Source organism: Vespa mandarinia, chromosome 25 (genome assembly GCF_050613455.1).
Source record: "Vespa mandarinia isolate Hongniang chromosome 25, ASM5061345v1, whole genome shotgun sequence".
NCBI classification, from domain to species: domain Eukaryota; kingdom Metazoa; phylum Arthropoda; class Insecta; order Hymenoptera; family Vespidae; genus Vespa; species Vespa mandarinia.
Window position 1 is genome coordinate 1520001 of NC_140834.1, and position 24358 is coordinate 1544358.

General features: G+C 23.5%; 1 protein-coding gene across 5 annotated transcripts in view; it reads right to left on the bottom strand.

The window, feature by feature from the left end:
- sona (sol narae metalloprotease) overlaps positions 1–24358 on the bottom strand; it is a 78497-nt gene that overhangs the window by 12451 nt on the left and 41688 nt on the right. For 4 of the 5 annotated variants that reach the window (XM_085664172.1, XM_035877525.2, XM_085664171.1 and 1 more), the window contains 7 exons: positions 16733–16793; positions 13400–13611; positions 12132–12221; positions 4127–4331; positions 3661–3790; positions 2958–3087; positions 2306–2448 (listed from right to left, as the gene is read on the bottom strand). In XM_085664172.1, the coding sequence (XP_085520298.1) occupies positions 2306–2448; positions 2958–3087; positions 3661–3790; positions 4127–4331; positions 12132–12221; positions 13400–13611; positions 16733–16793 (971 nt within the window). Of the gene's footprint in view, positions 1–1180; positions 1234–2305; positions 2449–2957; positions 3088–3660; positions 3791–4126; positions 4332–12131; positions 12222–13399; positions 13612–16732; positions 16794–24358 lie in introns of all 5 variants that reach the window. The other variant, XM_035877524.2, reaches the window with a different exon arrangement.

Sequence of the window (24358 nt, forward strand, 5' to 3'; positions counted from 1 at the left end):
ACGACTACTACTTGTCTACTATTTTATTAACTACTTATGATAATAGATATATTGCAGGAAGCTTTAACAAATCTATAAAAAAAAAAAAGCGTATCAAATTTTTGTTTAAATTATAATAAGTCTACTCAACGATATTAGGCCAATTAATAAGAGAGACATCTTTGTTTTTCGTTAGGAGATGAAAAATGAATTTTTTTTTTTTTTTTTTTTTTTTCTTTTTTTTTTTTTTTATAAAAATTACTAGAAACACTTTTAGAAGGAATATTGGTAAACTTGAAAAATTGTTCTAAAACATATTTTCAAATTGAAACATTTGGAAAAATGTTTAAAGAAATTATCAGAAAAATTGATAAACGAATTGTTGGGAATAATTTGTTGTAATAAGATTTTCTAATGAAATTTCTAAATCAGAATTTCTAAACATATGTTTGAAAAATTTGTAATCAACAAGATTTTCTAAAAGAATTTCTAATCGAATTTTTTTCGAATCATTTCTTCGATCGATGTTTTCTAAAGAATTTTAATAAAATTTTCTAAACAATTTCTTATGAAAAATTTCAAAACCAGTTTCAAATCAGAGTCATCTAAACAATTCTAATTAAACATTTCTAAATATTCTATAATCAATTTTCCCTAAACAATTTCTAATTAAACTGTCTAATTTCTAATATAAATTTCTAAAAAAAAAAAAAAAAAAAAAAAAAAAGAAATTCGATTTTTAATCGAAAATTTCCAATAAAAAAATTTCTAGACGACTTCTAATCATTTCCAATCTTTTTTTATTTTTTTTCTAATGACATCATCTAAAAAAAAATTTCCGAAATAAATTCTAATCCTATTCCTTTTCATATAAAAGTCTCCAATAAAAATTCCTGATCAGTTTCTAATTAAAAAAAAAAATAAAAAAAAAATAAAAAAAAAATAAAAAAAATGTTTTTTTGTTTGAAAAGAAGTATTAGAGAAAAAACAAAATGTCTCTCCCGTAATTAATGATTACCTTTGTTAAAAATTAAAACTAAAACGGTGGTACTATATACAGAAGTTAAGGTGACAAACAATAATACATATATACATATACACATATATATATATATATATGTATATATGTATATAATAATTACGTTATAAGATAAATAAAAATAATATAAATGAAGCGTGTTCGCTATGTAATAAACCATACCGGCAGTTCCCTTAGTGCAGCGGCCGCCTTTCCTACGACGGCACATATCATACCTGTTTTTCGGAATAAAAATCGGCAGTATGAAATCATCAATATGCTGTGAAGAATTTATTAAGTATCTCGATATATCTATATATTTTTATTATTATAAATTATCACTTTAACGAATTCAATCGTGAAACAAGAACGAAGAATTTCTTTTCTAACGATATTGTTCCCCTCTTTTTCTTTTTTTCCTCTATTTTCTTTTTTTGTCCTCTTCTTTTCTTTTTTTCAATATCACATATAATTAATTCGATTTCATTATTGCATGAGATTAGAAATTATTAAATATTATTATTAATATATATTTTAATTATTATTCTTGTTTCATATTAAATCCTTGTTTCAAGATTTAGTAATATTTCTAAACGTTGTTATCGATCGAGAATGCGAATGCATTTCTTTGGTTCAAGTCGACGATTAACATAAACATTGTTATTATATTAATATATATGTGTATATCTATTTTTTTTTTTTCATAGCATACACACATTTATATGTATATATATATATACATACATATACATATATATATATATACATATATATATATATATATATATATATATATATAAATATACATATACGTATAGATATACATATTTATACATATATAAATACACACACACACAAACACACACTCACACACATATATATATATATATATATATCTAAATATACATATACGTGTAGATATTAGGTTGGAAACTATGAAACGGGGAATTTTGTTTAGTTATTTATTTTCATTCAATGCCCGTTTCATAGTTTCCAATCTAATATATAAGTATTAGGTTGTAAACTATGAAACGGGCGTTTTTGTTTAGTTATTTATTTTCATTCAATCCCCGTTTCATAGTTTCCAACCTAATATATATATATATATATTTATGTACGTATAGATATGCGTATTTATACATATATAAATACACACATACATTTATACACATTTTTGTTTATATACATATATATATATATATATATATGCGTGTGTATGTAAAAGTACGTGTGTATATAATATATATATATATATATATATATATATATATATATATATATATATATGTATGAAACGGTCACGCTTACTTCGTCACTGCAACGGCGATATCGTATACAGGAAGTCTTCTCTCTCGAAAAAGATATTTTCCCATGTCGGTAAGAGCAGCTGCCGAATCAATGGCATCCCTTCCAACGCGATTTCTTTCCAAATATGGCGTTGCGTCTCTACCCTAAAAAAAAAAAAAAAAAAAAAAAAAAAGAAAATGTACAAATATTATATATACATATGATTATTATTATTATTATTATTATTATTATTATTATTATTATTATTATTATTATTATTGTTATTTTTATTATTTTTATTTTTATTATTATCAGTATAGTTGTTATTATTATTGTCATTGTTGTTGTGTTTCTTCTTCTTTTTCTTCTTTTTTTTTATATTATTATTATTATTATTATTATTATTATTATTATTATTATTATTATTATTATTATTATTATTATTATCATTATTGTTAATCAATTATTTATTTTTTATATTATTATTATTTATTAATTATCTTATTTCTCTTTAATTAATTAACGTTCTATTGAATGTAATAAAAGATTCTTTTTTTTTTCGATTCTTCCTTTTTTTTTTGTTTCAAGGGAAAGATTCTTTTGTTTTGCAGTTTCGACAAAAAAGATAAAAAGAAAACAAAGAAATACAGAAAAAGAAACAGAAAATACTCACCCTCGATATTATTATACCGGCAATGCTGATACGTATTTTTGGTCCTTTTAATAATTTATACCTCAAATCAACCCCATTCCAAAATGATACGAAGTACCTTTTTATTTGGACATTATCACCTCCGTGAAGTCTGCGAAATAATATACATATGTATATATATATATGTATATATATATATATATATATATGTATATGTATATATATATATGTATATGTATATATATATATTTTTTTTTTTATTTTTTACATTTTTATTTTTGTTTCGTTTCATTTACGTTCCATTTCTTTCATATACTTTTTCATCCTAAATCTTAATTTTTCCAACTTAATTGTATATATATATATTTTGTTTCATAATGAAAATTATTTTTTAATTAAATTATAAACATACATATTATTTTTTTTAACGCTCAAAATAATTACATATATATTTTATATATTTTTTACATATATTTATTATAGCATATATATTTTCGAAACATATGACGAATTTGAAAAAAAAAAGAAAAAAAAAGAAAAAAAGAAAATGTCGAGTCTGACTGGACGTAAATGTTTACGAACGATTGAAGATATTTGAAAGAATCGAAATTCTCATTTTTTTTATTTTTTTTTATTTTTTTCTTCAATTATTCTTTCTTTCAATCATCACTATTATTATTATTATTATTATTATTATTATTATTATTATTAAGAAAATGTTTACCTGTATCCATCGTAATCAACGATACAAAGAATTTCTGGATAAATAACGTACGGAGCTTCTCGTTTCGATCTGTTCGACAATGAACGTTTCGTTCTGTATTTTTTGGCAATATGATCGGGCTCCATTAACGCTGAAAAGAAAAACGAAAAGAGAATAAATGTTGTGAGATTAAAAAGAAAAAAAAAAAAAAGAAAAAAAAAAGAGAAAAGAAACGAAGAAAGAAATGGTTTACATAAAAAAAAAAAGAAAAAAAAAAGATGTCACGTGATTTGTTAGTAGATAAAAAGAAAAACAAAAATATTAGATGATACATTAGAAAGAATAGAAAAAAAGAAATATATATATATATATATATATATATATATATATGCACATTTATATACATGTATATAAATTCAGATGATTGATTAATTGTTTATATATAATAAAAAGGTAAAAAATATGTTTCGAATAAAAAATGACTTACCATAATCGCTATACTCGTCGTCGATTGGTTTACTATATTTTTTATAAACAACATGATGATTCGTATAATTTAAATCGTTCATCAAGACGTTCGTTAGATTTGGTAATAATATTGAATTCATTAGACTGATATTTTTGTTGACGACATCTTGGATAACACGTTCTGGAAGCGGACGTATCACAAGTTCCGAACCGATGTTGCCATCCTAAACGATAAAGTATAAATTATTATTTGAATTATTTATTAATAACAATTAATTTCATATAAATTTTTATATATATATATATATATAAAAATAATGAATATTAAATATGGCCGATTATATGTTGCACGACGACAAAACAATTTTATTATTACCGAACTAAATTTATATTATATTATACATATATATGTGTGTGTGTGTGTGTGTGTGTGTATATGTACATATATATATTCTTTAAAAGTCATGTTATATGGGATATATATCTGTGTGTATGTGTGTGTCACTTTTATTATATATATATATATATATATATATATATATAATATATAAATATATATATATATTTATATATATTAAAATGTAATACATATATATTTATATATATTAAAATGTAATATATATATTTAATATATTAAAATGTAATATATATATATTTTATATATTGAAATATATGTATATGTTATGTATATAATAAAAAATACAAATATACATATTTTTTTCAATTTCTTTTTCATATTTTATATGTATATATTCTTTCTCTTTCTCTCTCTCTCTCTCTCTCTCTCTCTCTCTCTCTCTCTCTCTCTATGTATATATATGTATATATATTTTTTTTTCTTATTGGAATATTTTTTTTCTACGGGATATGGGTACATAGGAAAAAGAGACGTTAACAGTACAGTGACCTTATCAGGTTACTCAACGTCGTAGTTACAAGGAATACGAGCAGACATGATAGTTCGATATACAGTTGGAGAGGTAAATATATGTACGTACTTACGTGTAGATTGGTCAGAAGGAAGAGGAAGAGGGATAAAGGGTGGAAGGTGGGGGAGTGAAAGCGAAAGGTCAAAAGACATGGGGTCACTTAGAACAACGCTTTAACGTTCCATTATGTAATGGTATGTTCTCATGGTTATAGGTATATACATATACATATATATATATATATATATATATATGTACATACATATATATATATATATATATATATATTATTATTATTATTATATATACCTATAGCAGCGTGATTAGTACTAATGATGATTACACTTTGAACTTTAAGAGAGGAGTGGGGAAAATGATTGCTTTTTGATCGATTTAAAAATTTTTAGATAAATTTTTCTAATTATTTTTTCTTTTCTTTCTATTTTGTTTTCTTCGTTTTTTTTCCTTCTATTCGAGTCGAAATATTCGTCAAATTAATTTTGATTTTTAGTTGCTTAAAGCTAAAGAAAAACGACAAAGATGGCCGCCATGTTTCTTGTTACTTTTACTCTTGCCAACGTCTTCTTTTATCTTCTTTCGAAATATTTTAATTCAACAGAAAAAAAAAGAAGAAAAACAAAAAAAAAAACAAAAATAAAAGAGAAAAAAGAAAGAAGAAATTACAGCCTTGTTTCATTTTTTACGAACTACTTTGTCTCTTTTCTTAATGCATTAATGCAAAAACAAACAAATATGGCCGTCGTATTTCTCGTTACTTTTTTCTTTTACAATCATTCGATATTTTCTCTTTTTTTCTGTTTCTTTAATTACGTAATATGTAATACATATGCGTTGATTAATTATCGTGTATATGTGTGTGTGTGTGTGTGTGTGTTTGTGTGTATACGTAAAATGATCGTAAATTTTCATTTTCCCCCCCTTTTTTTTTTTTGTTATATCAAGTTATTGTAATGAATTTCTATGAGAGAAACCGCAAATAAAATGACGGTATTTAATGAATAACCAATAAGAGAAATGTCAAAATGGTCATAACTTTGATCATCGGATTTCAAAAACATAACTTCTTAAAATCTTATGAGAATTATTGGGTAATATTTGATTCGATTAGGTATTCCCATTTTTTACATTTTATAGTTAGCCAACTAATATTAATTGGTTTTTATGAATGAATTAGGATTAATCAAAAATTCATTCATGTGATTAATAAGACGGAAATGTTATTTTTATTAACTATCAAATAAGTTTAAAATTCGTTAAAAATGATTTACAATGTGTATATATATTAAATTATACTAATCTATTATTTATATAAACACACACACATATATATATATATATATATACATAAATATATATAAAAAAAATTTAATTATGAAAAATGTCATCAATAATTTTTAACGTTTATATACAAAAATATATTCGTCAATGATTTACAATTATTTACGAATATATTTCATGTTAATGATATAAGAAATATCTACGAAAGAATTAATCAATGATTTACAATTATCTACGAATATATATATTGTCAATGATTAACAATTATCTACGAATAAATACGTCAATGATATAACAATTACGTAAGAATAAATTTGTAAAAAAAAAAAAAATGATTAAAAAAAATAATCAAACGAATGAATTACGTCAATGATCGATAAAATGTGTTCTTCGAAAACAATTTTACAACGATCTAACGATAATATTACGAATAAATTCGTCGATGATACAAAACGAAATATCTACGAGAAGATTTGTCAATGATTCAACATAATTATTCAACGAATAATATACATCGATGATTTTCAATGACTTTACGATGAAAAAGTTGTTGATTATAAGTAATTTTTTTTTTCGTACGATATTTCTTTTCCATATTAATAAATTCATTGTCCTCATAAACGAATGTGTGTTCATGTGCGTGTGAATATGTATGTATGTGTGGGTATCTCTCTCTCTCTCTCTCTCTTTCTCTCTCTTTCCGTCTCTCTGTCTGTCATTATCCAAACGAGAGAGTTCATATTAATAAATTAAATATCGACGAATCTTACGTTCGCCCACGAAAATATTTTGATTATGAATTTCATAATGATTCATTCGTGACTACGATCATTATCATGTAAATTTTTTATCATTTTTTTCCTCTCTTTTTTTATTTTATTATTATTATTATTATTATTATTATTATTATTTTCATTTTTGTATTTCTTTTTTACTTCTTTATTTATTTATTTATTTATTTATTTATTTATTTATTTTTTATATCGCGACGATCATTTTCATGTAAATTTTTGATCATTTTTTTTCTCTCTTTTTTTATTTTATTATTATTATTATTATTATTATTTTCATTTTTGTATTTCTTTTTTACTTCTTTATTTATTTATTTATTTATTTATTTTTTATATCGCGACGATCTTTTTCATGTAAATTTTTGATCATTATTTTCCTCTCTTTTTTTTATTTTATTATCATTATTATTTCTTTTGTATTTCTTTTTTATTTATTTATTTATTTATTTATTTATTTTTTTTTTTTCATAGGATTGCTCTCGCTATCATTACGAAAGATGTTAAGGTAACTAATGTGGCATGGTCGCGGTGTGCGTGATTGGGAGCGCTGAAGGTGGGAGGTGACAGTGGTATTACAGGGTGGGGTGTGTGGGTGGGGGAGGAGGTATAGTGATAGCAGCATAAATTGACTTCGCAATAGTTTGTGGAAGCCGTGTAAATAAGGTTACGTGAACAACGTTAAAAATTTAAACCGTATGAAAGTATCTAGGTAAAAGGAATTGTTTTTTTTTTTCTTTTATTATTTTATTTTTATTTATTTATTTATTTTTTTTTTTCTTTTTTTCTTTTTTTTTTTAGTGAATCCATCGATTCAGCATATATTCCGAATGAGGATCGAATAGATCGATTCAAATAGATCCGATCATATCGACGTTTAATATAGTATTGTAGATTATCATTTTATTTATTTAGATGCATTGTTTATTATGAATAATCAATCGAAAATAATTTTTAAGAATGATCAAAAGAAAAGAAAAAACAAAAAAAAAAATATATATATATATATATATATATATATATATATATAAGAATGTAAATATATTTCGTTCAAGGACAATTGCCGGGAAATATTTTTTTTCCTTTTTCATTTTTATTTTATTATCATTTCATTTTCATTTTTACTTTTATTTTATTTTCATTTCATTTCCATTTTATTCTCATTTTCATTTTTTTATTTTATTTTACTTTCATTTTCATTTCATTTTCATTTTATTTTCATTTTCATTTTTTTATTTTATTTTACTTTCATTTTCATTTCATTTTCATTTTATTTTCATTTTCATTTTTTTATTTTATTTTACTTTCATTTTCATTTTATTTTCATTTTCATTTCTTTATTTTATATTCATTTTCATTTTTTTATTTTATTTTACTTTCATTTTCATTTTATTTTCATTTTCATTTCTTTATTTTATATTCATTTCATTTTCATTTCATTTTCATTTCATTTTCATTTTATTTTCATTTTCATTTTTTTAGTTTTTTTCATTCAAATAAATCGTTTCCTCGGGATTAAAAAAGAAAAAGGAAAAAGGAAAATAATACCGACGAAAAGCAATCAATTTTGTTGATCAATTTTTAATCAATTTCTTTTCTTTTTTACTTTTTTCATTGTTTGTCTGTTTGTTTATTTGTTTGTTCGTTCGTTTTCAAAATCGCCCAAGAACATTTGGCATCTCAAATCAACTAAAATCAATCCGCCCACACGCACCCCGATCTCTCCCACCCCTTGGGCCGGCCGATTAAGAATTGATTCGTTTTAAGAAAAAAGAAAACAAAAAAAAAAATGATTATCATCATCATCGATTGTTCAGAAAAAAAAAAAAAAAATAAATAAATAAATAATCGTCGACCCTACTTTCTTATCATGCGTGTTGATTGTCAGATAAGAGAAAAAGAAAAAGAAAAAGAGAAAGTACAAAAAATAAAAAAGAAAAAGTAAAAAAGAAATAAAAAGAAAATGGAGTTACGAAGGAGAGCGATTGAATCCAAGAAAAAAAAAAAAAAGAAAAAAGGAAAAAAAGAAAAAAAAAGAAACGAAAAAGAGAAATGAAGCTTCGAGAAATGAAGTGAACGAATGATAATAAAAATAATGAAAAAAGAGACCACAGGAAAAAACAAAAAATAGAAAACAAAAAAAGAAAAAAGAAAACAAAAAAGAAAAAACGAAAAAAAAAGAAGAAATAGTAATTTCGAAATAAAGCGAACGAATAAAATAGAAGATCAAAAAAAAAAAAAAGAAGAAGAAGAAGAAGAAGAAGAAGAAAAGGAAGAAGAAGAAGAGGAAGAGGAAAAAAAGATGAAAATAAAAAAAAATAGAATCCTTACGAAACGTCTGTCCCCCTCCCCCCCTCTCCACCCACATCCCTAGCCCCTTAACCTTTTACGCGTTTTTTTTTCTTCATAATTTTTTTTTCCTTTTTTTTTCCTCTCTCTCTCTCTCTTTTCTTTCTTCTTCTTTCCTACGTTTTTTTTAAAAGATTAAATGTCGCGAGGCAGTTGCACACGCGCTTGTTGTACCCGCATTTTAATAATAATTTTCTTTAATAGGAGACATAAAAAAAAAGAAAAAAAAAAAAATAACTCAAAGAGGACTCAATAAACGTTCTCTACTAAATCAGTGAGTACGATGGTGGTATGATTGTAATAGTGTCGACGACGACAACGACGACGATGACGATGACAACGACGATGACTATGATGACAATGATGGTAGGTTTATGATGGTATTAGTGCCGTTTGTGGTTTCGTAAAGTAGCGAAAAGTATGTTCTTTGAATTTAATTACGTAACGTTTAAAAAAAAAAAATATATATATATATATATATATATATGTATATATATTCCTCGAACGTATTAGTTTAAAGTATTAGACGTTATTAGACGTTTTTAGAAAATATAGTGAGTGCGATCGTCCAACATCATAATCGAGTTATCTTTGATACCTCGACAAACGTATTGCGCAATATATATGAGTGTACATGGTGTTATTTAAATAGCTATGTCGGTCATATTTTTTTTATTTATGTGTGTTTTTTTTCCCCCTGTTTTTTTCCTGCTACTTCTTTTTTTTTTTCTTTTCTTTTTTCTTTTTTTTTCCTTTTTTTTTTCCTCTGCTCAAAGCAAACGTACAATGTCGATGGGGGGTTCTTGTCCGTTCAGTTTTGAACAAATGGGACGAATGATTTTGTTCGTTTTTATTTTTTATTCTGTATTTTTTTTTTTTTTGTATATATATATTTTCTATATATTTTTTTTTATACGTATGTATATATATATATATATATATATATATATATATTCTTTTTTTTATACATATTGGAATTTCTTTCTCAATTTTTTTATTCTCTCCTTTTTTTTTTTCTTCTTCTTTTCTTTTCTTTTTATTTTTTGTAGGTAACGATCGGTTCGATCGAAATTTCTTTGTTTTCTTTTTACACTTTTTTTTTTCCATTTTTTTTTCCTTTTCTTTTTTTGTGTCTTTTTTGTCTTATTTCTCTTCTTTTTCATTGAAAGATGGACGTCTCGATCACGACTGTAAACGATTACTATTCATTTAGATGTCAAAGGAATATAATATTAATTTTTTTTTTGTTACAATTTTTTTTCTTTTTTTTTTTTTTTTTTTTTTTTTTTTGAAGAAAAAGAAGAAGAAGAAGAAGAGATAGAGAGTATATGAACAACGATTAGCAATCGAGTGGATATTTTTTTGAATACTTTTTTTTTTTGCATTTATTTGTATTTATTTATATCTCTTTTTTTTTTTTTACAGTAGGTAAGGTATACTTTGGATAATTTCGTTTTTGATTTATGTTTAGAATTTTTTTCTCTTTCCTCCCTCTTTTTTCTTTTTCATTTTTTTTTTCTTTTCTTTTCTTTCGTTTTTCCTTTTCCTTTTTTTGTTCTTGAAAGAGACAGAGCATATAATAAATCATAACGATTCAACGTTAGAAATCGAGTGAATATTTTTTTTGGATTAATTTTTATATTTATTTACAGTAGTTAAGAGAGATTTGCTTATTTCGAATATTTTGAATATTTTTTTTTTTTTTTTTTTAAAGAGAGAGACAGAGAATATAATAAACGATAACGATTCAATTAGAAAGAATCATTTTTTTCCTTATGTCTCGATAATTTCTGTTCTTTTTTTTTATCCTTTCTCTTTCTTTTTTTTTTTTTTAATATTTCTTTATACTTTCCACATATTTTTTTATTCAAACGCACTGTAAAAATTACGTATTTGGAATATTTCCTTCCCCCACCTCTCCCCGCCCGCCCGCTGCCATCTTAATTCTCTCTTTGTTTTTTAAGCCCACTGTAAAATTATATATATATATATATATACTCGCAAATATATTTTTTTCTTTCTCCTTTTTAAAGACTAAACAGTAAAATTACATATTCCTGATTTTTTTGTCTTTTTCTTTTTCTATTTTTCTTAAACCTACTTGTAAAATTACTACGGGTATACAAACAAACAAACGCATATTACCATTTCGACTAATTTAGTACTTAAACAAACTGAAAATATACGAAAAAGAAAAATACTAACGACAAATAATAATTTTCTTCTTAAATTGTACTCATTAATCGTTTAAACAGCATCTCACTCAATCGCTCTAACTATTTCTATCTCTTACTCACTCCTATCTAATCTCACCTAACCTCACTTCTCTCAACAAGTCATTATTATACCGTTGCCGTTGTTGAAAAAAGGAGGATGCGAAGAATGAGGGCAAAAAGGAACGAAAAAAAAAAAGAAAAAAAAGAGAAAAGAAAAAATAAATAATACAGAATAAAAATAAAAAGGTAAAAAAGTGTGAAAGACATTGTCAACGTGGCCTTCCAGAAACGAGAGTTTTACTGTGTTAAGGATAGTGGAATCGTGGATATTGTTATAATTATGACACGGTAGCTGGGTAAGTCGTACCACGTTGACGAAATGACGGCCTGTAAGATAATGGAACGATGTCGAAAGAAAGATTAAGAAAGAATGGGTTCCTTACAACGAGCACTTTCCCATTCGCGTCCTGGTGCAGTAGAATCGACGCCATGTTTCTTGTATCTTGATAGATGTCACCGATATCGGCGTCGGTCTAGAAAAAAATGAAAAAAAAAAAAAAAGAAGAAGAAAAAAAATGGAAAAGCAGAAAAGAAGAAGAAAAAAAAAAGAAAATAAAAAATGAAAAAGGAGAAGGAAGGGGGAACGAAATGAATATTTTTTTTTTCCAATTACGAAAATTAGGATAATAATGATCAAAAAGGGGAAAAGAGAATATGAAATTGCGAAGAGGTGATTGAAAAGGTGGAAAGATAAAGAAAAATAGAAAAAAGAAAAAAAGAATGAAAGAAGAGCAACGATGTGATAATTACGAGAAAAAAAAAATTACAGTTGAGAAATAACGATTAAAAAAAAAAGAAAAAGAAAAGAAATTAAGAATGAAAGAAGAACGACGAAATGATGATTAACAAAAAAAGAAAAGAAAGACAAAGACAACGGAATGATAATTAAAATATGATATATGACAATTAATGATAATAATGATAATAATAAATGACAAATTGTGAAATGATAATTGAAAAGAAAAAGACATTAAAAAAAAAAAAATAAAAAAATAAACAAGAAAGAGGAACAATGATAGCAGAGATAACGAAATGATAATTAAATGAGAAAAAGAAAAAAACGATGGAATCAAAAAAAAAAAGAAAAAAAACAAAGAAGAACAACGAAATGATGAAAAAAAAAAAAGAAAATATATAAGAAAAAGATAAACAACGAAATGGTAATTAACAAAAAAAAAAAAAAAGTTTGAGGAATTACGAAATGATAATTAAAAAAAAAAAAACAAAAAAAAAAAAAAAGAAAAACAAAGTTGTAGAGACAACCAAATGATAATCAAAAAAAAACAAAGTAAAAAAAAGCAAAAAGGCCAACGAAACCGATAAATTAAAAAAGTAAAAAAAAAAGAAAAAAAAAAGAGAAAAAAGTAAGAAGGACAACGAAATCGATAAATTAAAGGAGGAAAAAAAAAGAAAAGAAAAAAGAAAAAGAAGGACAACGAAATCGATAAAATTGAAAAAAAAAAAAAAAAAAGAGAGAAAAAGAAAGAAGAGACAAAAGGAATGATAATTAGTAAAACAAAGGAAGATGATTAACAAATTGTTAATTTAGAAGGAAAAAAAAAAGAATAATTAAAGAAAAAAGAAAAAAAAAGAAGAAAAAGAAAGAAGAACGAGGAAAAATAAAAGACAAGAAATAATAATTACAACTTACTTCCAATACGCGCTCGTAACGAAGACCATCAGGATGAGAATCGTTCTTTGTTACGGTCCACATTGGCAACTGATTAGGCGACAATAATCCTCTCGTTGGTTTCAATGTCAGATTAATATCGCTACCAAATGCCTTCAAATGTATCTCCGTTTTTTTTTCAGAACTTCTTTTATTCACCGAGTGCAATACTGGCACGATTTCATACGAGGGTACTGAAAATAATTTTATAAACATATATATATATATATATAAATATATAAATATATAAATATATAAATGTATAAATGTAGATATATAATAAACAAATGGAACAGTTTATATATATATATATATTTAAAAAAAATGTATAGAAACATATTTAAAAAATATATATAAAAATATATTTGAAAAGTATATATTTAAATATTATAATTATATAATAATTATATATAAATAAAAATATATAATAAATAAATGGAACAGTTTATATATATATATATATATATAAATATATATATATATTTATATTTAAAAAAAATATATAGAAAGATATTTAAAAAATATATATGTAAATATTATAATCATTTGTTGATTACATATAAATATAAATATATAATAAATAAATGGAATAGTTTAAATAACTATATATATATATATATATATATATATATATAATTTAAAAAATATATATAAAAATATATTTGAAAAGTAGATATTTAAATATTATAATTATATATTAATTATATATAAATATAAATATATATAATATATAATAGAAATATATATAAATATATAATAAATAAATGGAATAGTTTAAATAACTATATATATATATATATATATATATATATATATATATAATTTAAAAAATATATATAAAAATATATTTGAAAAGTAGATATTTAAATATTATAATTATATATTAATTATATATAAATATAAATATATATAATATATAATAGAAATATATATAAATATATAATAAATAAATGGAATAGTTTAAATATCTATATATATATATTTAAAAAATATATATAAAAATATATTTGAAAAGATATTTAAATATTATAATTATATATTAATTATATATAAATATAAATATATAATAACAAGTTAAAATAATAAATATATATATAAATATATATATATTTAAATATTATAACTATATATTAATGTATATATTATTTTAATTTATATTATTATTATTATTATTGCAATTACAATATTGAAATATATATATATATATATTTATTCTTATTTAAAAAATTATTATTTCTAAAAAATAAATCGAACAGCAACATAATAATCACATTCCTTTATATCTCCGGAAAGGAAGAAAAAAATAGAAAAACTATTACGTCTGACAAGAAAAGAAAAAGAACAAGAAACAAAAAAAAACAAAAAAAAAAAAATGAAAAAAAAATAAACATTAATCTATCAGAATAAAGTGAAGAATTAATTGATCGGGAATGAGATATTTCCAAAAAAAAAAAAAAAAAGAAAAAAAGAAAAAAAAACGAGAAAAAAAGAACGAAAAAGAAATAGAAATACGAGCTAAAAGAAAAACAAAACAAAAATGAAATAAATATAAACATTAATCTGTTGGAAGAATTGAAGAAAAAATTAATTCATAAGGATCGGGATATTGAAAAGAGAAAGGAGAGAAAAAAAAGGAAAGAAAAAGAAACTAACAACAACAACAACAACAACAACAACAAATTGCGCGTCGAGTAGTTAAACGGAGTATAATTAATCATCCTCGAGAGTATGTCAACATCGGCGACATATTTCTTTTTCATCTTCTCCTTTATTTATTTTCCTTTTTTTTGTTTTTTTAATCTTTATTTATCTTTCCTTTTTCTTCTTCTTATTCCTCTTCCTCTTCTTTCTTTATTTATTTTTTCGTTTTTATCTCTCTCTCTCTCTCTCTCTCTCTCTCTCTCTCTATCTCTCACTCTTTCTCACTGCTCATTCTTTTTTCTTTTTTCTTTTTTCTTTTTTCTTTCTAGTTTTGTTTTTCTTCTTCTTTTTCTACATTCGACATTTTTGACTCCTTATTAGAAATCCATTACAGTATAATTCGAAAAAAAATTTGCTATATATATATATATATATATATATATGTGTGTGTTTATTATAGAGAGAGAGAGAGAGAGAGAGAGAGAGAGAGAAAGAGAGAGAGAGGGAGAGAGATGATACTACATAAATATTCATTGGCCAATGAATCACAACGGTGAATTTGTATCGGACGATAGCGCGATAGTCAAAAAGAAAGAAGAAAAAAAAAAAAAAGAAAAAAAAGAAGGAAAAAGAATTCTTAATAAGAAAGATCGAGAGATCATTCGAAAAATGATGATCATTTGCTTCGTCTACGTTCGCAGGGACGTATCAATCGTAAAATACTTTAATCGCTATCTTAAAATAATTGCTACCTCCCTCTCTCCAAAAAAAACTATACGTATATATATATATATATATATATAAGCAAAATATGAAAGGAAAAAAGAAAAATAGAAAGAGGAAATCATTTTTTTTTTGTTTGGAATTATTTTTTTCTTTCTCTTTTTCTTCTCCTTTTTTATTTTTCTTTTTTCATTTTTTTTTTTGGTTATTCCATTTTCCTTTTCTTCGTCTTCCTTTTTTACGTTTTTATTTCTCTTTCAGTCATTTCATGTTCTTTTCTTTTTTTTCCTTCTTTATTTTTCTTCTTTATCTTCTCATCTTTTTCCTTCTTTTCTTTTGGATTTTGTTTCAAATTTTTTTTTTGTGTTTATTAATGTTTCTCTCTTGCTTTTCCTTTTTTTTTTTTTTTGACGAACACCTGCTGATTTACTTTCACGAGTGACGATATAGAGGGGAAAAAAAAAAGAAAAAAAAAAGAAATAAAGGAAAAAATAAAAAAAAGAGAAACTAAAGGGGAAAAAAAAAACAGAAAAATAATCTCTAGAACATTAAAAAATAAAATACATCATAAAAATGTTGGATCCGACAAAATCGTACGTTTGGGGCACTGCGAAAGTATAAGTACGGGCCTGAACGTTTGTATAAGTACCATCGAGATTCATTAATCATCACTTTCATCGCGGAAGGAAGGAGAAAAAAAAAGGTAGAAAAAAAGAAGAAGAAAAAGGAACGAAAAAAAAAAAAAAAACAAAGTTTTAGAACAAGGAAGACATCTTCCTTCTCTCTAACTGCACATCATCATTATCATCATCATCATCATTATTTATTATTATTATTATTATTATTATTATTATTATTACGGTTTTTTCCCCTTTTTCTTTTTCTTCCTTTTTTTTCTTTTCATTTTTTCCTTTTTTTTTTTTTCTTTTTGCTTTTTTATGTCATCATTACCAGACTCGTGTCCCGTGTGAAACACCGATAACATCTCCTCCCTTGTCATATGCTCGTGAATCTGAAACAGAAACAGATTTTTTTTTTTACGTGAGTCGTCGGTGACGGTTCGATGATTTTTCAAGATGGCGGATTAAGGTCGAGGGTCGATCGAAGGTATTTCTTTTTTTTTATTTTTTTTTTCTTTTTTTTTTTTTATAATAAAAATATAAGGATACTTCCTGTTTTCGTTTTCTTTTTTTCTTTTTCAATGATTGTAGAACCACCAGTACGGATCGATGATTTTTCAAAATGGCGGGTCAAGGACGAGGTTCCATCGAAGGTAATTTTTTTTCTTTTTTTTTTTTTTAATGATAAAAGTGAAAAGATATTTCCTGTTTTCTATTTCTTTTTTTTTTTTTTTTTTAATGGTTGTAGAACCATCAGTACGGATCGATGATTTTTCAAGATGGCGGATTAAGGTCGAGGGTCGATCGAAGGTATTTCTTTTTTTTTTGTAATAAAAATATAAAGATATTTCCTGTTTTCGTTTTCTTTTTTTCTTTTTCAATGATTGTAGAACCACCAGTACGGATCGATGATTTTTCAAAATGGCGGGTCAAGGACGAGGTTCCATCGAAGGTAATTTTTTTTCCTTTTTTTTTTTTTTTAATGATAAAAGTGAAAAGATATTTCCTGTTATCTATTTCTTTTTTTTTTTTTTTTAATGGTTGTAGAACCATCAGTACGGATCGATGATTTTTCAAGATGCCGGGTCAAGGTCGAGGCTCGATTGAAAATATTCCTTTTTTTTTTATTTATTTCTTTTTTTATGATAAAAGTTTAAAGATATTTCCTGTTTTCTTTTTTAATGATTGCGTAGAACCATTAGTACGGATCGATGATTTTTCAAAATGGCGAGTTAAGGTCAAGGGTCAATCGAAGGTAATTCTTTTTTCTTTTTGGTCAATGAAAAGAAATTTCTTGATGAATTTTTTCTTTCTTTTTTTTTTTTTATATATAATGAAAATGAAAAGATCTTCTTCTTTCAATTTTTTGCTTTCAAGATGGCGAACAACGTCGAAGATCAGTCGAATTAATTCTCGTTTTCTTTTTTTCCTTTCTCCATGACAATATTTAGAAATTTATCGACGATTATATTTTTCGAATGATAAAGAGCAAATCTTTTCGTTTAATCGAAAATAATTAATTAACTTTTATATTTATTTTAATTATAAGATAATCATGAAAGGACAATTATCAGAAAAAGAAATGTCCAAAGAGTAATTTCCAAATATTATTTGTCAATGTAAGTAATAAAAGAAGAAGAAGAAGAAGAAGAAGAAGAAAAAAAAATAAACGAATAATTTTCGTTCATGTTGCATTAGGATAAACGATAAACCGCAATAAGTAACACGGAACGATTTCTCATAAATATTATATTTTGAGGTTAGCGTACCGTGATAAATGTCGAGTGATGAAAGAAAAAAAAAAAAAAAGAAAAAAGAGAGAGAGAGAAAAAAAAGGAAGAAAAAAAAACAGAAGAAAGAAAAGAAAAATGGCGCGCGATTGAGCGAGAAAGCGTGGAATTATACGAGTGACAGTGGGGTTGGGGGGGGGTGCGGAGAGCAGGGGCAATGGTTGATATAAATAAAAAAGGAGAAAAAAGCGAAGGAAAAAAAAAAAACAAAAAGGAACGAAAAAAATGAAGAATTATAAAATGAAAAAAAAACAAAGAAAGAAACAACGAAGGAAAAAGGGGAAGAATTAAAAAAAAGGAATGAAAGAAAAATGAAGAATTGAGAAGAAGAAAAAAATGAATTGAAGAAAAGTGGAAGTACGAAAGAGGGGAAAGGGAAGAAAAAAAAAAGAAAGAAAAGAGAGAGAGAGAGAGAGAGAGAGAAAATATAGAAAAAAAGGAAACAAAGTATTAAAGAAATATTTAGTAAGAATGAAGTATAATAATGGCAATGTAAAATGATTGAAATAAGGAACAACAATATATTTCGCAGTATTCATAGTCCGTGACGCGATTGGACTCTTCGATTATGTAAATGATGTAAAAATGTGGGGAACCCTTTGAAACCGGTACTGTCGCAATTTTGTTCTTTCCGTTATTATACTCTTTCTCTCTTTCTCTCTCTCTCTCTCTCTCTCTCTCTCTCTCTGTCGTCTCGTTTTGTCCTGCGTTAAAACATATTCTTTTTTCTTTTTTTTTTCTTTCTTTCTTTCTTTCTCCTTTTTTTTTCTTTTTTTCTTTTTCCTCCTCTTTACTTCTTTCCTGTTTTCTTTTTCTTTTCGTTTCTTTGCTTTTCTTTTCTTTTGTTTGTTTTTTTTTTTTTTTTCTTTTCGTCGTCGTCGTTTCATTTTCTATCTCTTCAAAACCATTCCCACGAGATTAAAAGTACGCGATTAGACCGTGTTTTTCCACGGTTATGATTTATATTTCAAATCGCTCTCGCGACTTTGGTAATATCCGATTAAGAATGTGTAACGATTTTTAAATATACAGTCTCTTTCAAAAGTTCATTATTTATAATATATATATGTATACATATATATGTATATATATATATATATATATATATATATATATATTATATATAAATTTATATAATATGATGAAGATTGTATAATATATAAATTATATTTATATAATATAATATAATATAATATAATAAATTTATATATATGTATATATTATATATATATATAAATGGAAATAATATAATACGAAAAAATTGAAATATTTTATTACTAATGTTGATGTATCTTTTGAAAATGATTTTTTTTTCTTCTTAAGTATTCAAATATTATTTGATAAAATTATTCGTATAAAATGTGTTAATATTTGTAATAATAATAATAATAATAATAATAATAATAATAATAATAATAATATATATATATATATATATATATATAAATGTATAATTAATAATATTAATATATTTTAAAATATTAATATTTTTTAAAAATAATTTTATGACAAATACTTTAATATTAAGTAATACAATTGAAATTAGAAAAGAATGATGTTTTAAAATATTAAAAAAAAAAAAAAAAAAAAAAAAAAAAAAAAAAAAAAAAAAGAAAAAAGATTAATCAATAATAAATTATTTAATATTATTATTACATTATTGTTATTATATGAAATTATATTATTACTATTTTGTTATTAATTAATTAATTAATAAATATTAATACGAAAAAAAAAAATTTTCTAGAAAAATATTTATATTTTTTTTAAAAACAATTTCTGAAAAATTATTAACATATTCTTTTAAAAGTAAAATAAATAAAAACATAATATATATATATATATATATATATATATATATATATATATACATATTAATATTAGTAATAAAATTGAAATTAAAATAAGTACGACATCTTAAGTTATTATTTAAAAAGAGAAGACAATACAAAAAAAGGAATATATATATATATATATATATTATATTTATTTTAATATATAATATTGCATATTTATTTCGAAGAAAAGTATCAATGAAAAAAATCAATTCTATTATCATTTAAATTAAATATATCAATTAATTATATCGATTAATATTGTCCATTAATATTTTTAATTAATATCTGCAATTAAATTGAATAAATTAATTACTTGATACAAGAACATTTACACCCACCCAAAACATACACACACACACACACACACACACACACTCACACATACACACACACGTACATACACACATACACATAACTTGAATAAACCAATTACTTGATATAAAAAAAAATATAAAAAAAATATATTACAGAAATACACTCTTCTTAATGAAGCAATTATTTGATAAAAATTATTTACACATAACAAATGCACATATACACATATATACGTATACAACGATTAAATATCTAACATCTATTTATAATAATATCGTTATTAATAAGAACATATTTAACGGTGTATTGTCGGAAGTAGAGATGATAATCTATAAATTTTTTTTTAACGATATATAACTTACGTAAGTTAAATCTAAGTTTATACGAACGATCGTACGAGATCGTGATCTACGTGACGATACGATCATTTTATTGCGGATTTATTTTATTACTTTTTTTTCAGTAGTAATTTTTTAGTAGCAGTAATGGTAAATAGTAGTAGTAGTAGTAGTCGTAGTAGTCGTAGTAGACGCTTCTCGTCAACTTTAAAAATTATTACTGTGTTGTTCCTTTCCTTTTATGCCGATTATTCGATATAGTAAAAGATATAGTTACGTGCTCGTCATAAGGAAGTACTATATTATACTTTTTCATTAGTTTCGAGTATTGTCCGGGGTCAATGGTATTCGTTTCTTTTTCTTTTTCTTCTACTTCCTCTTCTTCTTCTTCTCCTTCTTCTTCTTCTTCTTCTTTTTTTCTCCTTCCCTTTTCTTTCTTTTTCTCTCTTTTTTCTTCTCTTTTTATTTTTCACTTTTTGTTTTTTCTTTTCCTCCTTCTCCCCCTTCCCCTTCTTTTTTTCGTTTCCTTCTTAGCGACGACGTTTTTTCCTTCCTTTTTTTTTCTTTTTTCTTTTTTTTTTTTTTAATTTAATTTAATTTAATTTAATTTAATTTAATTTTATTTTATTTTATTTAATTTAATATAATATAATTTTATTTTATTTTATTTTATTTTATTTTATTTAATTTTATTTAATTTAATTTTATTTTATTTCATTTAATTTAATTTAATTTTATTTTCTATTAGGGTTCTCGTTCGAAGGAAAACTTTAGCGTTAGAAATTTTTTTTTTTTAATTTATTATAAATATCTTTGTTCTTACAGATTATACAGTTTTATTTTTTTACGGATCCAGTTTTTTTTTTCGATGCAGAGTTTTTTTTCGTCTGATTTTATTTTATTTTCTTTTATTTTATTTTTATTTTATTTTATTTTTCATTTTTCTTTTTATTTTCTCTTTTTTTCTTTTTCTTTTTTTTTTCTTTTTTTCTTTTTTCTTTAAATTCTCTCAGACAATAGTTTAGTTTATTAAAAAAAAATTACTAGTACAGATCGAGTTGTACGTTTGAAAAATGAAATTTTTAAGAATTGCTTTTACGTCGTTTAAAACTTGATTTAAATTATTTGAATCCATTAAATATCATTCTTCTGGCATAGTTTTAATTTTTAATACGCATAACATTCGAAAGGGAAAAAATTTATCCTATCGTAAATCTTAATAATTCTTACCTCTTTAAATTCGTATTTGGAAGATAAAAAGAAAAAAAATGAAACTAATTCTCAAACGTAATTTATAAAAAAAATTGTTAACAAAATAAAAAGACAAAAAAAAAATAAATAAATGAAAAAGAAAATAACCCTTTGAAAATTCTTTTCTCAGTGAAAACTTTAGTTCTTTAAAAAAAAAAAAAATCATTTCTAGAAAAAGAAAAAAAAGAAAAGAAACTTCAATTTTAAAGCGTAACAAATCAAAAATTCTTTCGAAGTAAAACTTCTATCTTTTTGAAAAAAAAAAAAAAAAAGAAAAAGAAATCCTTCTTTTCCCAAAGAAAACTTTAATTTACTCAATAAATCGTAATTAATCGTAGAAAAATTTAATTAATAAATTATTCGAAGTTAAAGGGAAATTTAATTCATAATTATGTCTGATGAAAATCGAAGAAAAAGAAAGAAAAAAAAAAAACAAAGAAAAAGGAAAAAGAACATCCTTTTTTAGCGGTCTCAATTTTGACGATGATTAAAAATGAAAAATGAAAAAGTACAAATTAAAAATCAGAAAAGGAAGACAAAAATTGAGGATTAAGAAGATGAGAAAAATTAAGAATACGAAGATAAAAGATAAAAATTAAAAAAAAAAAAAAAACTGAAAGAAAAGTTAAAAATGAAAAGATAAAAAATACAAATTAAATGAAACAACAAAAAACAATATTTAGATATGTATGAGTTATTTTGAAATTATTTAAAAAAGTACTCATAAAATTAATCATTATGTTCTTTCTTATAAGGTAGAAAATTAGAATGGCGATTTTATGGTCCCGCAAAGAGACTGTTGGCGTTTCGAACTTACCAAACGCCTCGACCTCCCCCCCCCCCTCCCGACCACTTCTCTTTCCACCATAATGAGTGAAAGTGATCGACCTTAGTAATGTAATGTACGCCAAACGTTAATTGAATGCTTGATTTCTACTTACTGTAACGTTCTTTAACGATTAGATACAACAGACCTTGACGATTAATTAGAAACGACTTTTATAGTCATTCCGTATATGTGTGTGTGTGTGTGTGTATGTTTGTATAGACAAATTGTAAATTATTTTATGGGGTTAAATAAAAAAAAAAAAAAAAAAGAAAAAAGAGAACAAAACGGAGACGCGAAAAAAAATGGCGCAAGCCGATACGTATGAAAAAAAAAATGGCGCAAGCCGATACGTATGAAAAAAAAAATGGCGCAAACCGGTACGTATGAAAGAAAAAAAAAATGGCGAGCGCATTTGCTTGAAACAAAAATGGCGAACGTAGATATGGAAATAAAAAAATAGTGGGGTACTTAAGATTTGGAAAAAAAATGGCGGTACCATAAGTGTCGAAGCAAAAGAAAAAATGGTGTATGTGTGAAAAAGAAAAATGACTAGTGTATGTGTAAAGAAAATTATTTTATGGGGTTAAATAAAAAAAAGAAAAAAGAGAACAAAACGGAGACGCGAAAAAAAATGGCGCAAGCCGATACGTATGAAAAAAAAAAAAGAAATGGCGCAAACCGGTACGTATGAAAGAAAAAAAAAATGGCGAGCGCATTTGCTTGAAACAAAAATGGCGAACGTAGATATGGAAATAAAAAAATAGTTGGGTACTTAAGATTTGGAAAAAAAATGGCGGTACCATAAGTGTCGAAACAAAAGAAAAAATCATGTATGTGTGAAAAAGAAAAATGGCTAGTGTATGTGTAAAGAAAAATGGTGAATTTAAATATATGAGAGAAAAAGAAAATAAATGATTGGATTACAAATTCCAATTCATTTTTAATATGTAAAAATTTATATGTATTTCTTTTTAATATATTTTAATTTTGTTATTTAAAAAATTTTTTAAATGTATATATATATATATATTTTTTTTTTATATATTTTAAGTTTGTTATTATAAAATTGAAAAGAAAAAAGTTAAAAAGTAAACGACGAAAAAATTTAAATAGAAAAAAATTTTTTTTTACATTCGTCGATTATTATAAATTCATATTTTTTAAATACTATATACATGTATCGTAAAATTAAATATTGATATATTTGAATTTTATTTTAAAATTAAAAGAAAAAACAAAAAAAAAAAGAAAAACAAAAATAAACGAAAAAATTCCTATTATAAATTTTTTACTTTTAAAAATATTCTTCGATTATTTTTAAATCAAAGGAAAAGTAAAAGAAAAGAAATAAAAAAAAAATACGATGAAGAAAAAAATTTTTTTTATTTAAATTCTTTTATTATAAATTTCACATTTCTCATAATATTTATCAATAATATATTACATATATATATATATATATATATATATATATATACATATCTTGTTTAAAATTATTATTAATTTTTTTTTTTCTAATCAAATCCCAATATACGAATATTAAAAGAAAAACATTTTCCAAACGTTATGACTTTCGAAATTATTATCATTATTATC